At 33.8% G+C, this 18,472-nt stretch overlaps 1 protein-coding gene across 16 annotated transcripts in view; it reads left to right on the top strand.

Annotated features, from left to right (window-relative positions):
* Fmr1 (fragile X messenger ribonucleoprotein 1) overlaps positions 1–18,220 on the top strand; it is a 38,504-nt gene extending 20,284 nt beyond the window's left edge. For 2 of the 16 annotated variants that reach the window (XM_020185022.2, XM_074063773.1), the window contains exons 8-17: positions 1,222–1,392; positions 1,485–1,563; positions 4,776–4,885; positions 5,939–6,073; positions 6,594–6,656; positions 8,864–8,950; positions 11,342–11,537; positions 13,041–13,223; positions 13,709–13,791; positions 15,777–18,220. In XM_020185022.2, the coding sequence (XP_020040611.1) occupies positions 1,222–1,392; positions 1,485–1,563; positions 4,776–4,885; positions 5,939–6,073; positions 6,594–6,656; positions 8,864–8,950; positions 11,342–11,537; positions 13,041–13,223; positions 13,709–13,791; positions 15,777–15,938 (1,269 nt within the window). In that variant the 3' untranslated portion in view covers positions 15,939–18,220. The other 14 variants (XM_074063769.1, XM_020185027.2, XM_020185023.2 and 11 more) reach the window with 14 other exon arrangements.
* The last annotated feature ends 252 nt before the right edge of the window (positions 18,221–18,472 follow it).

The following is an 18,472-nucleotide window of genomic DNA, read 5'->3' as shown; positions in this document are numbered from 1 at the left end:
GTTTCTTGAGTGATTTTCTCATAACTTTTAGGCCAGAGTAGCCTCCTTAATTTCATTGTGAGTATTGTGGAAATATACTCACATGCCTCTTTATCTAATTCTTCTTAAGTTCTCTGTTACCATATCTTTGACTTTCCATTTATCAGTGCATTATCAATGAAAAGAATGAACCAAGCTAAGGAAACAAGACTCAAAAACATGATTTCTTGGAAAGTCTTAGGAAGATTTTGTATATTTTATTACTCTAAAAAATGCATATTGTACTTTTAAAGCTGTTTACACTAGGTATATTGATTCATTCATTTAAATTATCAGTATGTTGAATAATGAGAAACTAGTGTACATGTCCGTTTTCTTCACTGCTAATATTAAAGAAATTCATGTATTCCTATAAGAAATACTCATTTTTCAACATGAGCCACTAATACATTTGGTGTTCATTAATGGCATGCTAGAATTAAACATTAAATTCTAATATACTGTTTAAAGACAGTAATTATCCACAAGTTTGGGGTATCAGCAGAACTATTTTAAAGAGCTTATACTTGTGATATGATCCAGATCACAAGGTTGGACTTTGATCTCATTTTAGTTTTCATACTCATACATAAGTTTAAATCCTTAACATGTTGTAATCATTCATTTAACTACTGTACAAGCAAGCTTTATAATTCCTTTCCTTGGGGAGGGAGAATATGTCATTTTAATGTCATAATTTCAACAGAGGGATGCATAGACCATAGTACCTACTGACAAATTATAAAAATGCCACTATTTTAAAAAAATACTGATACCATTTAATAAAAGTGAGGTGAATAAACTTTTCTGTAAAGATTGTGTTTTTCCTTTTTTAAAGTAAGATTGAGTCCGTTGGACCCACTGAGCTGGTTTTTATTTGGGAACATTTGATCTGCTTCTTAATTATTATATTGTTGATGCCATTGGCTAACTAAGGCAACCTTGCAAATGGGTTTTCAAAAGTTACCTTGGAGAACTATCAACAAGCTGTTTCGTATTAACAAAAATGTATCAAATAGCATAGACTTCCAGTAACCTAAAAAGTAATTATGCTGTGGTAGATCTTTTCTAAAATTAGTTTTTAACTGAAACCAATTTATAAACCCCTCATATATAGGGTCAAGGTTTTTTACATGGCTGACCTAAATACAGTTGTCTTAATAGTTGATAAAGCATATTCATCAGATGTGCATTTCTCTTCAGAGTTCAAGGCAGCTTGCCTCGAGGTTTCATGAACAGTTTATCGTACGAGAAGATCTGATGGGTCTAGCTATTGGTACTCATGGTGCTAATATTCAGCAAGCTAGAAAAGTACCTGGGGTCACTGCTATTGATCTAGATGAAGATACCTGCACATTTCATATTTATGGAGAGGTAAATATTTTACTAGGTAGTCCCCCTCCCCCAAGAAAATCAGTATTTCATCTGGTTAATCTTTTTGTATTGAATCTTCTCCTTTGTGTTAGGATCAGGATGCAGTGAAGAAGGCTAGAAGCTTTCTTGAGTTTGCTGAAGATGTCATACAAGTTCCAAGGAACTTAGTAGGTGAGTTAGAAATAACCATTGGCATAACACTACAAAAGCAAAATTCAGGTAAACAATTTTTTATACCAATGAAGTCTCATTTTCCCTCACTCAAGAGTTCATTTAATTGAAGCATAATCTTTGAAATATAGTCTGTTGCTACAATATCCAGGAAATACTTGCGAAGTATTTCAAAGATTACACTTTTACAAGGTAAGCAAAGAGATTCTAATCTCTTTTTAATGTACCTACAATATGATAACATTCATTTTAATTATCTCTGGGTTTAAATCTGAATGTAGGTTACTTAAATCTAGTAAGTTTCAAAGATAAAAATAACTACAACTGTCTTTGAGACTATAAAGTCACTGGTAACAGTGAATACTGTTGTTTCATAACCATCACCATTATAGTGTGAACACATACAGAGGAACACTTCATAGTAGTCACAAATGCTGCAGGTATCTTTAGTAGAAGGTGTCAAAATCAGGTATGGTTTTATCAAGAACACTAAATTGTTTTTAATTTACAAATAAGATTGGCACATACTGCCTGTGTATCCTCTTGGGAAAGATTAAAGGAGGAAAAAAGAACTTTTTATGTATTTATGTACATAGTTTCAAACCTACTTAGCCTGCTTCTTTGTCAGCAGAAAATCATAAATATCTTCTAATGTCATTAAAAAACTTTATCAATAGCTGTGAATGGTGGTGCATGCCTGTTTGTAATCCCAGCACTCAGGAGACCAAGACAGAAGGATGGTGAGTTTGAGGCCAGCCTGGGCTACATAGGTAGACCCCACTGAAAAAAGCCACTAGTCATATTTTCCGCCCACAGAAAATTTCCTTGAAGATAACCTACAAATACAAGTGAAATCCTAAAATGAATAGCTAGCTCACTTGTATACTACAGACAACTAAAGAACATGACTTTAATGTTATTGAGGTAACTCAGATACCGCTGGTGTAAAAGATGAACACACAAGGTGAAGGGATTATCTCAAGACTGTGAGGTTGTAAAGGAGATTTATTTTCTTTACAAGTTGTCAAGCAAGCAGCTACATTCTATAGTAAGGAATTCTCTAAGAAGGAATTTTGTAGTAATGAATTATAAGTTTAGGAATTCTAAGAGAAATATAGCCCATACTGATTTTTATATATTATAAAATTGATGGAAACTTACATGTCAGTGCCATTAACATTTATTGATGATGTTAGGGTAGGTAAAAGTACTGGGGCATGGGAGTTGAATCTAGATTTTAGTCCTACTTCATTCTTCTGTATCTGTGTGACTTTGGACAACTGATTTAGTCCCCCTCTGCCCCAGAGTGGAGTCTTCCTTTCTCACCTGTCAAGCATATGAGATAATAGCATCTGTCTCACTAAGAGGTGTGTTTTTGTGTGTATGAAGTACATAGCATAGTTCTGGGCCTAGTAAGGGACTCTGTGTTATTTGTCTTTCCTTTACCTTATTTAAAACAACTCCATTTCAATAGGGCAGAATTGTTATAAATCGACCTTTGGGATTCAAAACTAATTGTAATGTAGAATTAAATTGTTAGAAAGTAGTAAAAGTAGACCTGTGGTCTTATCTAGGAGGAAGAGAATCCCAGAAGTGATTTTTCACCAGAAAGCCTACTGAAGTAAATCAGGCTATTTTTTTTCTTTCATTGTGTTTTTAGTTAGTAAAATAAGAAAATTCTTTTCAAGTGCTCTACTGCAATACTGGGAATGTTGGGGATTTTCAGAAAGCATTTTTGTGTAAGGTAAAGGCAGTTCTTCAGAGAAACATAATAATTGGTATTATAGAAGTTTTCTTAGAGACTTACAATATTATCTTTATTTTTCACAAACTCTTTAGTATGTACATGGATTTATCTTTTCTTAAAATATGCTTGTTCCTTACCTATTTTGACAGTGAATTTTTTTCTGTCAGCTATAATTAACATCATATTTAGAAAAGACAAATATGCTAAAATCTCACTTTTCTTTTTGTTAACTCATTTAGATAATTGTTAAAAATCAGCATTCATGAGTCTGTAAGTATTATAGCTTACAAACAAACCATATGAAGACTGTTAAGTAGCAACCTTTTCCCCAACACCATAGCATCAGTTCTGTACCCTGACCACCAACCAGACAAAAGAGCTCATGGGAGTGAGTAAGGGAGCTGTACCCAGCAAGAGTGTAAAAGGTGTGTTCTGCTTACAAGAGACATGGATCCTTCCATGAAAAAGTCTTTCACTGGGCTATTTATCTAAAATTGGCTCACAGCAGGTTTTGACTTCCATTTTCCCCCAATTCTGCCTCACATGATGTGGTAGAGCAAGCACATGATGAATATGGCCAGTGTAAGAATGGTTTTTAGGTACCTTAGCTGAGACCTTGAAATCAAATACGGCTCACACATAAATTTCTGGAATTAGTTCTTACATTTGTCACGTCTTGTCTTATAGTAATGTATGATGGTGGGTATGAAAGCAGATAAATTTTATAAATTAGGAAGAAAATCAAGTGCTATTTATTATTCCTCCTTGAAATCTTTGGAGTTTTTAGTAGGTGCTGTTGAAGAATACCTTTAAGCTTTTTCATTGAAGTTTTGCGTTATCTTCAAAGATGCTTTCTCAATCTTATAGTCTATGACTACTGTCTTCACCCGTTAATACTGGTTTAGCTTGTGACTAATGACCAGGAATAATATTTTGTTAACACATTGCCCCAAAGAATTTATATTCCTTTTAGATAGGTGTATAGTTGCTTAAGCTTCTTTTAAACTGAGAGTATCTTTTACAAATATGCCATATAGAATTGTAAAAATATTTACCAAAGAGAAACAAATATAGATAAGAGCTGGAATTGTCAAAAGAGCAAATATATTTACTACTATCTTCCTTTTCTTAATTACTTTTGTAGAACTTTGCAGGCAGAATGATTAACACCACAGTACCCTCAAGTTTTAAGTGTGCTCTCTTTATGCAATATAAGAGGCTCTCTTTGAACTGCCTTAAAAATTCAACATTACCCAATCAGTTCACATGTATTAATCAAGGGTCTTGGTTTTGAATCTTAAAATTTAACACACACGTGTGTGTGTGTGTGTATATATATATATGTATATTAGTATGTATATATGTATGTATGTATATTTAGTATGTTAAGAGTTTAAAGTGTAGTGTGCTTGTGGGGTTTGAGAGAGGTGTTTTTAAACCTCAACATGAATTATTCATTTCATAGGTAAAGTAATAGGAAAAAATGGAAAACTGATTCAGGAGATTGTAGACAAGTCAGGAGTTGTGAGGGTGAGGATCGAGGCCGAAAATGAGAAAAATGTCCCACAAGAAGAGGTAGGTTATGGTACATATGTCTCTGGTTTGTCTAATCACAGTAAAAATTTTCTGTTGTTTGATTTGACATATTTAGAGGCCTACATATATGCAATGTAAATACTCGGGTTTTTTTCTTTTTATGGTGCTGAGAATCAAGGCCAGGGCTTTGTGCATGCTAAACAAGTGCTTTACCACTGAGCTACAACCCTAGCCCATGAATGTAAATATTCTGATTATCTGACATGCCTAATATAAATAGTTGTATAACTATAAATAATAGCCTCAATCTGTTTTCTAATGCTTTGACTTTGGATTAGTCAGTGTAACCTATTTAAGTCTTACTTTGTGATCTTTAAAATAGGTAGTCATAAGTTTCTAATATAAAACGTGCATCACTGGATCAGGTATTAATGACAACTTAATGAAATATTGTGTATGAAATATTTTGACAGCATAATGAAGTAATATGTGAAAATGTAAAGTGCTTTTCAAATATTAATGTTGATGACAAAGACAAAATTGGAACATGGCTGAGCTTTCTGGCTTCCAACCTTTGACTTTTTTTAGTTTATTGTGTGTACTTTAAATTTTTTTCTTCACATAACATCACTTCCGCTAATATTCTCATCTTTAAATTTTATAACCGTCACTTTTTACCTTCCTGTATGTGCTTTTTGATAGCAAAATTTATCGTATTTACATGGTTTAGGGAAAAACCTCCCTTTTGTATACTACTACTCAAGATACTGTTCCCTCAGAGTGTCATAATTTTCGCATATTATCTTGCCTTCTTTTGATAAAGGTTCTTTTAGCTAAAGTTAAATCTTTTCTTTTTTATTACATAATTTTTGATTCTGTAATTTTATATCCCAAAACTGTATATGTCTTGTGTTCTTAAATCATTGATAAGAAGAGGTAAGTTTTGGATATTTATTATATTTGTTTCTAATATGCTTATTCAGATATTAAATGGCTACATTTAACAAAAATATGATCATTGATTCAGTAATGTGGTTAAATAAAGTCTTAAAATTGGCCCTTTTATAATTTTTTGTTTTGTTTTTTATCCAGGAAATTATGCCACCAAATTCCCTACCTGCCAGTAATTCAAGAGTTGGATCTAATTCCTCTGAAGAAAAAAAGCATTTAGATATAAAGGAAAACAGTGCCCATTTTTCTCAACCTAACAGTACAAAAGTCCAGAGGGTAAGAATTATTGTCACTTTGAATTACACTATAATTTTTTTCAACTTGGATTTCACAATTAGTCTTTTGGGTGTTTTTTTTTCTGGTTAGACTTATAGGCTATTTTTTTCATGTCTGTTTTTCAAATCTGAATGCCACCGTATGAGATATTAGAAACCAATGTGATACATAATTGCCAATTTTTTTCACAGTGACAAATGTTAGGCTATAAGCATAATGGGATTGCATTATTCTGTTGAGGGTAGACTTTCTTTTTTCCATTTTATATCAAATTTTGCAGGTATAGTAGGTCAAAATGTATCCATGCATTAATTACTACTTAAAATCCCATTATTTGATATAATAAATATACGCTAAGAAAGAAAAAAAACATATTTTAGAAACTAGATTTCATTATTTGAACTAACCTAATTATCTAAAAATGGGTATAGAAGTCCTGCAGTGAAAGTCCTGCGTTCAGGCTTCTGTGTATCATTTATTATAGTTAATGACATCACTTGCATTCCTTATACTGCTTTAGGTGTTAGTGGTTTCATCAATTGTAGCAGGGGAATCCCAGAAACCTGAACTCAAGGCTTGGCAGGTAGGAAACTATTCCTTGAAAAATACATATTAAGCTTATATTTTAATGTTTATTCCCCTTGTTAAGAAAGACTACAAGTGGACATCATGATTGGGGGCTGGTGGAGGAGTGTTTGGGGCAATTTGGATCTGTTGCCCTTGGGATAAATCTCAAAAGCCTTCATACTGCTTATAAAACCTTTCCTTATTTGGCCAGTGTTACCTCTCACCAGTCTACTCTTTGTAATTCAGAGAAGTTTGAGCTATACTGAAATATTTGATATTCTCTGAACATTGTCATACCATCTGACGCTTCTAGATGTGTGCACTAGAAAGTGGATTTACTCTACTCTGAAGCACTCTTTTTCCTCCATTTGCCACCTCATTTTGACCTTTCTCCTTGTGAATCTTTCCTTGTGTATTTTCCTGAGCATGCCTGAAACTGTGATCCTCCAGATCTCAGCCTCCTGCAAAGGTTGGGGTGACAGGCACATGCCACTGCCCCCAGCTATTGGTTGAGTTGGGATCTTGTGAACTATTTGACGGGGCTGGCCTTGTACTGCTATCTTGCCCACCTCAGCCTCCAAAGTAGCTGGGAGTATGGGCATAAACCATTATTGCTTGACTAGAGAAAATATTTTTAAAACGATTTTCTCTGAAGTCAATCTGTAACACAGGATTTTAAAGCTTATTTTGGCAGTTATTTGGGAAGAATGTAACATTCCATTACATTATATTTTGGGAAATAATGTAGTTAATAGCTTCACAACAAAGTTGGTTGGAGAAGAAACACAACTGCCAAAAATGATATTCTTGAGAAAAAAGATTTGATTTATAGCCTTGACTGTTTTAATACTTTATATGCTTGGTGCAAAAAAAAAATCCACATGAAGCCCATGGGCTTTCAGTGGTGATTGTTCAAGTGGTTGTTACTGCTAAGAGGTCTTGCTTATTGGATGAAGGTCAGTATACAAACAATATTTTCTAATTGTTCAGTTTTGTTCTCCATCAGCAGCTACATTCATGTACAAGGAAAAAGAAAAACCTGTGCCAGCCCTTCATACATTTAAAATGCTGTGTACTGAATGCAAACAGACAAAAGCAACCAAATGGTACCCACACCTACCAAGTGAATGCTCTGTATAAAAGAGTGATACTTTACTCAAGGAACAGCTTTTTGGCTTCTTATACTTTTCTTTTTTGGCAATAGTGGGATTTGAATGCAGGGCATCCTGCAAATGGTGTGCTGCTTAAGCCATGCCTACAGCCCCTTTTTGCTTTATTTTTATGATTGGGTCTCTAGTTTTTGCCCAGGCTGGCCTTGGACAGTGATCCTCCCTACCTATGCCTCCTATACAGCTGTGATTATGCCTCTCATACCTTTTAACTTTGCTTAACAATTTAAATATATCAACATCAAAGCTCTTGTAATACTTTCTTTGGTCACTTTCAAATGTCGGTAATCATGTATATTTCTTCAATAGCAAAATATTTAACTATTTTCAATTTTGAATGTCTTTCATAATTGCCCACTTTTTGCACAGCTGTTGCTGGGGTTTCCTATTGCTTGTGATAAGAAAGAGGTAGAAGTACATCTACATTATGCCTTTTGAAACTATCCATATATTAAAAGTAGAATCCATAGATAGAAGATCAAACTTTCCTTAGGCATCAGCCTTTAAATTTTTCAGAATGTTATTATAATATATTCGGTGTTACTAAACTACACTTGTGAATGTACTTAAATTTTTTTGTTGTACAGATTGGCCAGTAGATTTTTATTTATCTTAATTCTTTTTTCTTAGTGTTCTATTTATATTGTATTAACTTAGCAAAAAAACTTTTAAATTCCCAGTTTCTAGTTTTGAATTATTTTTCTAAAGAATTTGATTTACGTAAACCTTACAAGTGAATTCGTTAGAGCATTTTAAAATACTGATTTTTGTTTATGCATCTCATGGTAAAGCTTGTATGATTTTGAGTGGTATCTTTGTGATTTTGACAATATTTAATAGTATGTAAAACATAATTTTGTGCATTTAAGGAGTGGCTATATTGATCTGTCCTTGTTCTCAGTAGAATATACCAACTACTTTTGTTTTCATTTATTGAAACATTGGTCTGCCTGTTTTTCAACAGACCCTATGCTAGGAATTTAATTATTAGTTGTGTTTTTCAAATTTATCATCAAGCTACTTTTTAGGATCATTGTTGCAATTTATTTTTCAGGGTATGGTACCATTTGTTTTTGTGGGAACAAAAGACAGCATTGCTAATGCCACTGTTCTTTTGGATTATCACCTGAACTACTTAAAGGTAAGAACAGAAAAGCTTGTAACTTTTAATTCTTTTGCACTAAATATAAAAAAACTCTATAATCTTTCAACCAGATTCATTCTAGCCTGTGTATAACAATGTATGAGCTTGTAAAAGGTAATAGGAAAATACTGACTTTAGGTAGCTTATATTCCTTCTAAGAACACAATGTAGTTTTTCATTATAAATTTAAAAACTAATATTCCATTCTCAATTCCTGTATTTATGCTTATTTTTCTGTTAAACACTTACACTCAATTTACACAATCCTGTATGTAGCATCTTAATCTGTTGGTTCTTTCTAGCTTCTGTAGATTTTTATTCTAGGTGAAATTTTGTGTCTATAATAGTTGTCTCTTTTATGTCATTTATCACAGAAATCCCAGCATTTCATGAAGTCCTCTGTTTAAATGTTTTCTTCATATTTTTTCTCTATACTCTTGTTATTAAAAATATAAACTGTGTCTTGTAATTGCTTATTTTAGTTAGTGTTAGTACAGTTGTGCCTCTAGCTTACAAACTGGGATATAAAACCAGGAGTCTATCAATTGTGGAAAGAACACCTGTGGACTATGTGACTTTAGGCAAGTCACTTCCCTACACTAGATGCTTTTTGAAATTTCCTTTGGCCAAAATGTCCTATAATTTAATGAAATGGAAAATTATCTGTTTCACTTTTATAATTTCTTTTTTGCATCTGTGTCTATCCAAATTATAATGCAGCTGTTATTACACAGTCTAAAACCAGTCTATTTTATTTATCGCGTTATCCTAATATTTTTTTCACTGACTCAAATAAGAAGTAATCTACTTGTATGTGAATAAGAGTGAAAGCAAGAAAAAGTGCAGTAGTTGAGCATTTCATTCATTGTTAATGATGATCACTTAATTAAAACTGGTAAGGTTTCATCCAGCAAGGTTTGCATGGGTAGGACACCAACTTGATTTGCTTACTTGTTTTTATTTGACAGTGTGTTATATCTTTAATCTGTTGCATGTGTTCTTCATTAATACTCTTAGTTTAAATAAAGTAATTATGAAAACTGGGATAGTTAGGGTTGCATTGTTCTTTTGACTAATTTTCTTAAATCTTTTATTTTTCATTTTTGAATGTCTTGTTTGATTATCAGCAGCTGTCCTGTTGCCATTTTTTCTATCACTAGATCTTCCCTTGCTTAGGCCTGGCGTCTCTCACCAAAAGGTGACTGCTTTGCCCCAGTAGTCTAACCCTGGAATAGCATTCTGTTTTGCAAGATCTGTGTATCCATTCCATAAGCTGTTATTATGCCATTGGAGGAAGCCACTCACTCGCCTCCCGTCTTTCCTTTGTTCCCATCCAGTGTAGTACAGATTCTGGTTCAGAGCACAGATGAAACTCACCTTAGATCCTTAACCTGACCTTTCTTTTCCAGATGCCACAAAGTGTTCCAGTATTTTAGGAACTTAGCTTTTCAGGGGCTTCTGCAGTGACCGTTCATATAGATAGTCTTTATGATGACCTCTTGTTTGACTGCAACACCCACTACTTAACATAATTACAGATCTATTTCCCTGAAGATAGTAAATGAGATAGATGTTCTTGGGTAGATTGGAAAGGCAAGGGTTAAAATGAGGTTTCATCTGGATTTGACAGAACCCAACTTACTATAAGTACTATGTATCAGTGGACCCAGCTATATATTTTCTTCAACTGAATTTATACCAATTGTTATACTTTGTTTTAGCAGAGTTGTAGTCTTGAAGAGGTTATCAAGACATATTGTGAGACATAGCTATTTTGGTCAGCTATTAAATAGTTTTTCCCCCTTTATAAGAGGAATATCAGCATTTTCAGTTCATGGAAAATATTTGTTCCTTACTTAATTATATAATTACAATCAAAGATAGTATACGTTCTTTAAAAAATACGCCCAAACTCAGTACTTTGCAAATTAAGATATTAACCTATTTTTATTAAGATCATTTACAATGTTTGATTTTTTAAGTTTAGCTAATTAAACCTTAAATGTCATTTATCTGTATTCATACATTTTAGTATTGTTCTATTCACTATACTACCATCAATAAGTCCCCAAACTAGCATACCTGTGCCTTAGCTTTAGAATAATTGGTAATTAATGCCAAATCATTCAACCTTAAATTTATTCAGTATAATTTTAGCACTGAATATTGAAATTTTTGTTATAGCTCTAATTCTAGACAGCAGTGTTATCTTTAGTAACTTTTTTTGAGGAGACCAATTTCCTGATAATTCTGTGTTAACAGTGTTTACTGTAAATTTAGAACTGAAATTGAAATATTTCCAGTATACTTTTTTATCTGATGAAAAGGAGAAAGGTATTAAGTAAAATGTCAAATTATTTTTACTGTTATCTTGTATATTTTAAATAGGAAGTAGACCAGTTGCGTTTGGAGAGATTACAAATTGATGAGCAGTTGCGACAGATTGGAGCTAGTTCTAGACCACCACCAAATCGTACAGATAAGGAAAAAGGCTATGTGACTGATGATGGTCAAGGAATGGGTCGAGGTAGTAGACCTTACAGAAATAGGGGGCACGGCAGACGCGGTCCTGGATATACTTCAGGTACAAACTAAGCATTTTACTCAGTAACTTTATCTGTTCCTAGACTTAATAGCTGCTAATCTCTAATATTCATTAGAATCCCATTATAACAATTTCTCACTACATGGTTTCCAACTCACAGTGGATAAATTGTGTTTCAAGAGACATACAGAGTAAAAACCTGATAATGACACACATAGTTCACAGAGCAGTTGTGAGTTCTGTCCATGTTCTGATTGGGAATAAATTTGCTTAAGCCCTTGTGTGTTGATGACTTACGAACTCTTCTGATTTTATTACTGTATAGCCAAAACTTTTCATTTGTGTACTGTGGCTCATTTTTTGTCAGGCATGTGCTGGTCATACTTGCTGGATGGACTGTGTAAATCAGGGGTCTGCATCCTTATGGCTCGCTCATGAGGTTATTTTGAGTGGCATGGCCAAAGTCAGCCCTAGGCACAGTCAAGAAGTAGGCGAAGTTTCTCTTTGCCTTCCCAGCTCTTCTGTCCGTACTTCTTTCTTCTTTCCCAGTACCTTTCAGTGAACCCAGTCCCCACCTACCAGTGCCTACTGTCTTTCTTGCTCAACTGTGTATCTACTATGTAACTTGCTAATGACGGTGTAAGGTATAATCCATCTCACAAATATTTGCATTTCAAAAAGGAACTTTAAGATGGAAAAGCCTTCAAGATCCACAGGAATGAAGCTATAATGGTGAAGCTATAATTGGTCATTAGCTCCAACAGAGGAAGAGAGAGAGGTAGTAGAGTTGATATTCTGGAGTGGGAAGAGACACTTACTCCAAAGGCCAACCTTGAACCTAACCCCTAACCCCTCTCCCAGCAGTCTGTTCTTTTTTCCAATGAATTTCCACTTCACTGTGGAGCTCTTTTCCCCCACTCCCATCCCTTATGTCATTAACACCTTCAGGCATGAGTTTTTGTAGTAATCCTGTATTAATCATTAATTATTCCAGTAGGAGTGGGAGGGAAAATTGTGGGCTATGCATCAGGCATGCATTTCCCCTTCACTGGGGATATTCCCACAAAAGACCCTTCTCTGAGACAGGTGCCATGGTGGCCTTCATTGCCACCCATTGAGGTGAACAAAATGTATACATTCTTCTCTGTCCCTGGGCCAAATCTTGTTAAAAGCTCTCTTTATAGAAGTTTTGTTTGTCAAAGTATTACATTTAATTCTTGTAGGCACTTTTCCTCCAGAGAGCACAGATGTTTAAAGAAGCACAGCTGTTAAAAGATGTGGCATATTCAAGTTTGAATTTAGGTAGCTAATAAAATACCTTTATTAAACTGTTAATCACAATTACCTCAAGCATTTACAAAGCCCTTCAGTTTGAATTTAAAATTATTTATTTTACAAAATGTAACATGATAATGCTCATTGGTGGGTTTCTAAATTGGGAAGAATATTGGATTACCCCCTGAAACTTCGTCTGTGGAAGCTTCTGTTAACCTTTTTTTTTTTTAAGTCAGACAATGGTACATAACTTTTAACTCTCGATAGGAACTAATTCTGAAGCATCAAATGCTTCTGAAACAGAATCTGACCACAGAGATGAACTCAGTGATTGGTCATTAGCTCCAACAGAGGAAGAGAGAGAGAGCTTCCTGCGCAGAGGAGACGGACGGCGGCGTGGAGGGGGAGGAAGAGGACAGGGAGGAAGAGGACGAGGAGGAGGCTTCAAAGGTTCAGTGGTTTTCATTATATAGAAATAAAGGTGAATTTTAACAACTGTGTGAAGTTTCATGAAAAACCCTGGTGATGCAATGGTACATTACCAGCATTTTATCTCTCCTATTTTGTGTTGTCATCATAGAAAAGAGTCAGCCTTCATTGGTGTAATGGCAAGAATATTAGAACAAATTTTATAGTTTGTGTAGAAAATATGCATAAATCCTGATGAGTAATTCATTTTATTTGGGGATTCTAATCAGCATCTAACTGTTAACCTACATTGACCTGTTGATACAGAAGTATAATACTTTCAGAATTTTTTTTCTTCTTTTTTGGTAGCAGGACAGATTATTAATCATGATGTAACTGGAGTTGCTAGGCTGTTGATTACATTTTAGTTTCTGTGATTGGTCTATATGGAGGATGTGGGAATACAGAACTTCTGATAAGCATCTTGGAATCAGTAACTGTTGAACCTTTTAAAAATATTCCTATAGGAAACGACGATCACTCCCGAACCGATAATCGTCCACGTAATCCAAGAGAGACTAAAGGAAGAACAACTGATGGGTCACTTCAGGTAAAACTTAATGTGCTCTCTTTCATCTAAGTTATTTTGAAATGGTAGTTTGAGATTTATGACTTTATTTTTAAACATATCCAAAGATTGCAAATTTGTTGTATGTGAAATATTTTCCCTTCAGATTACAATTGTGGGCAATCTTGGTCCTTTGTAACAAGTATTCATGTAAGAGGATTTCTCTAGAGGCTATTCAGTATGAGTGTTTGTGAAGACTTTGGCAGCCTCAACATTAGTGGACCCTCAATTTCGCAGGAAAAGAAATATTCTGAAATGTAGTAACAGACTCGAGTAACTCCTGTAGGTCTCTTCTTTTAATTGTTTGGATAGGGTATTGTCTTTGAGTAGAAAGTAAGGAACAGAAGATATATCTCTCACAACTAATAGTTCAGCTAGTCTCCTTGCTGAAGCAGTCAGCGTTTATTTATACCCAGGGCCTATTGTGAGGATCCCTTCTCAAGTGGCCATTGCCAGTGCTAAACCCACTGTTAAGCAATTTTAAAATTACCCTGTGAGCACCTCCTGGCACTTTTGCTAAGTGCTTCATGTATGTTTTGTCTGACCTAATCTTACAGCAGTCCACTGAGGTAAGTGGTTTCATTATCTATTTTATATGTGAGTAAACTGAAGCTACAGTCCTTTGCCCACACACACATAGCATGTGGTAGAGTCATAGTCAAACCTTTGTGTCTGATTGTTAGAACCCATGTCCTCTTCTACCTGATGTAATTTAAATCTTAATTCTTAAACCAAATAGTTATAGTTCCTTTTTATGGCTTGGTTTGGAAACAGTGCCCATGATTAGTGAGAGATTATTGTAAGACAAAAATTTTGTAATAGAATATTTCTTAGAATTCATAGCACAGCTAAGTAAATGTTAACTATTGGCAGTTTCTTAAGGACAGGCATAGAAAAGGCCTTTTACCTAGATACAAATATTGGCAAAATATTGTACAGGGTATGTCCTTTACAAAGATATAAAGTATTTCTCTACCAGTTGTATAATTTCCTCACTTTTTTAAATTGACATGTTTCATGAACTTGGCTGTACATATTGGTGAAAAGGATGCATATTTATAATTCATAATAAGAATAGAGTATTAAATAAAAAGATTGTGTTTTCTATGAAAATATGAACACAAATACAAATCAACACTGAACCCTTAACAAGCAAAAAATTTAAAACACATATCTGAATCTTGGACCTAACACTAACACACTGAAAATACAGTCAAACATTTGGGATGTTTTTAACATTTGTACTTGAAGCATATACACATTTGTAGCTGTTTTACGTTCATTAGTCAATATCTTCATTCTGGAATTCTATTAGTATTGTAGATCACTGGCACATAAAAATATTTTTTGATGTTTACAATATTGTTTAAATTATGTTGGTCTTTCTATCCTTAGGATTCTAGTTCTTCCACAAAGTATTATCTTCAGATTTCTCCCTACCTTTCTGTTCTTCAGAGTTTAAGTTGCAAAAGCATCTGAATTGCCTTACTGAAGTACAAGCCTAGAAAGCAACCCTCAAATTTTTCTCTTGCAAGACAATGGGGGCTGTCAATATAGAGAAATTTATTCTTTTCAAGGTGCAGTGTTAGCTTGAGGTACACTATGCTACATATGCGTATACTATATAATCTAGATATACCATGTATATTTTCTAGTAACCAATATAATAGTAATTTATTTTAACTGTTTTTCACTGTTTTATTGCATAGAATAAAAGCAGTAGGATTGTGGATTTTTCTCTAATTTTGGATGCAGTGAGGTGACCAGTGTGTTCCAGTTAAGAAGAGTTTTAAAATTGTAAACCAAACAAAGAGCCTACCTTACCTTAATTTCTTGCAATTCTCCTATTCTCATCTCCATTTCCCCTTTTAACATGTGAAATTACTCATCAGGATATCTCTTCTCAGGCCATTTATAGATTATAGTAGGACCTGGTCTGTATATATAACAACTGTAACTTGTTTTAGATCAGAGTTGACTGCAATAATGAAAGGAGTGTCCACACTAAAACATTACAGAATGCCTCCAGTGAAGGTAATCGGCTGCGTACGGGTAAAGATCGAAACCAGAAGAAAGAAAAGCCAGACAGCATGGATGGTCAACAACCACTCGTGAACGGAGTACCCTAAACTGCATAATTCCGAAGTTGTATTTCCTATACCATTTCTGTAATTCTTATTCCATATTAGAAAACTTTGTTAGGCCAAAGACAAATAGTAGGCAAGATGGCACAGGGCATGAAATGAACACAAATTCTGCTAAGAATTTTTTTTTGTTGTTATTGGCCATAAGCAACAAATTTTCAGACTTAAACAAAACGATCTTGAAATTTGAAACATTGTTTTTAAGTATTCTTAGCACTTCAGGGCAGGTTTTTGTTTTATTTTATAAAGTACTGAGCAGTGATACTCTTTATTAATTTGGACCATTTTCCTGCATTGAGTGATAACTCACTAGTACATTTCAGTTTCTTCTGAATAAGTATCATTTATGATAATCACAGCAGACTTCTGTTTTCAATCTCATATAGGAGTCTTCATGAAATGGTGTGTCATTTCATGTCCTGTGTCAGTTTATGTTTTGGTCCACTTCTCCAGTATTTTAGTGGACCCTGAAATGTGTGTAATGTGACATTTGTCATTTTCATTAGCAAAAAAAAAAAGTTGTATGATCTGTGCCTTTTTTATATCTTGGCAGGTAGGAATATTATATTTGGATGCAGAGTTCAGGGACGATAAGTCGGAAACACTAAATGTTAAAGATGTAGCAAACCCTGTTGAACATTAGTACTTTATAGAATGCATGCTTTTCATATTTTTTTCCTTACATAAACATCAGGTTAGGCAGTATAAAGAATAGGACTTGTTTTTTTGTTTTTCTTTTGTTGCACTGAAGTTTGACAATGTTACTGAAAGGGATGTGTAATTTTTCTGTATAGACAGAAGAAATAACTATCTTTTCATTTGAGAGAGGCTAAAATGTCTTCAGCTAGGAGTAAATCTTCCCAGTTGAATGTTAGTAGGATATGCCTGATCTTTGGCCTGATGACTAATTTTAACTGAGAACCTTTTTTTAAATTTTGTCCTCCCCAGATTTTGTGATGTTTTTCATATTTTAAGTTCAACCTTATTTTAAGGAGATAGGAAAGTTGTTTTCATGTACATGTAATTACCCTGTGAAGTACAGGTACTTTCTCTAAGAAACATTGGAAGCAGATTAAATGTTTTGTAAACTTTGAAATATAAAGTCTAATGTATAAGAAGAATTGAAAAGCATACTAGGATTAGGTAACAAATAATACTGTTTTTCCTTTTTTGTTTTAATGTGTTGGGTTTTGGTTTTGGTTCTGAGTCTTTCTTTTTTTAATGAATGAAATTTACTGAGGAAAAATATGTGAAGGACCTTCACTCCTAAGATGTTATATTTTTCTTAAAAAAAAATAACTCCCAAGTAGGGGTACCACTGAATCTGTACAGAGCCGTACAAACCGAAGTTCTGCCTCTGATGTATTTTGTGAGTTTGTTTCTTTGAATTTTCCTTTTACAGTTACTTTTCCTTGCATACAAATAAGCATATAAAATGGCAACAAACTGCACATGATTTCACAAATATTAAAGTCTTTTAAAAAGTATTGCCAAACATTAATGTTGATTTCTAGTTATTTATTCTGGGAATGTATAGTATTTGAAAACAGAAATTGGTACCTTGCACACATCATCTGTAAACTGTTTGGTTTAAAATACTGTAGATAATTAACCAAGGTAGAATGACCTTGTAATGTAACTGCTCTTGGGCAATATTCTCTGTACATAATAGCGACAACAGATTGGATTTTATGTTGACATTTGTTTGGTTATAGTGCAATATATTTTGTATGCAAGCAGTTTTAATAAAAGTTGATCTTCCTCTGCTAAATTGATGTTGATGCAATCCTTACAATGATTGCTTTTAAAATTTTAAGATAGGAGAAGGAATCTATAGAAAGTGTTCTGTTACAAAATGTAACTGTTACCATTGGAAATTTCACATGTCATAGGAAGTTAGCCGTTATCTACCAACTTTCAAGAACTTACTCTTGTTTATTAAAGTGAAAAAATCAACTAAATGAACTAAATGGTACCACAGTGTACTGTTACAATATGCACTAAGTCTCTTTTTTACAAAGGCTGCATTCAGCAAGGCGCTAACTTGCTTAAATGTGAATTACTAACCTCTAAAACTGTAATTTGATTCACATGTTTTCAAATGGAGTTGGAGTTGATTCATATTACAATATTTGTGTGCAAAATGTGTATGTTTTTCAGTTCAAAGTCATGATGTTTTTAAAATCTTATTAAAGTTTCAAAAATCTGAAGATTGTTTATCTAGATGTAAATTTTTATTAAAAAGTTGCACTTATGAAAAAGCAAAATATTAGTCTGACAGATATTTACTCCTGGTTTTACGTTCCTATAAGAATGACAAAAATTGTTATGTAGGAGTGGTGGAATTTATTATGCAAATCAAACGTGGGGTTGCAAATTATCTTTTATCTGCCCTTAAAAGGCAAAAATTAAGATACTTGAAAATTCTCCGTGTTCTCAGTCATAAAATTTCAGCACATTGATTACATAGGATGCCACTAAACCACCTAGCTGGGCATGGTAGTGTGCATTTGTGTTCC

This window comes from Castor canadensis, chromosome X, assembly GCF_047511655.1.
Source record: "Castor canadensis chromosome X, mCasCan1.hap1v2, whole genome shotgun sequence".
Taxonomy (NCBI): domain Eukaryota; kingdom Metazoa; phylum Chordata; class Mammalia; order Rodentia; family Castoridae; genus Castor; species Castor canadensis.
The sequence above is the reverse complement of the archived record's forward strand: the minus strand, read 5'-3'. Positions and strand labels throughout refer to the sequence as shown.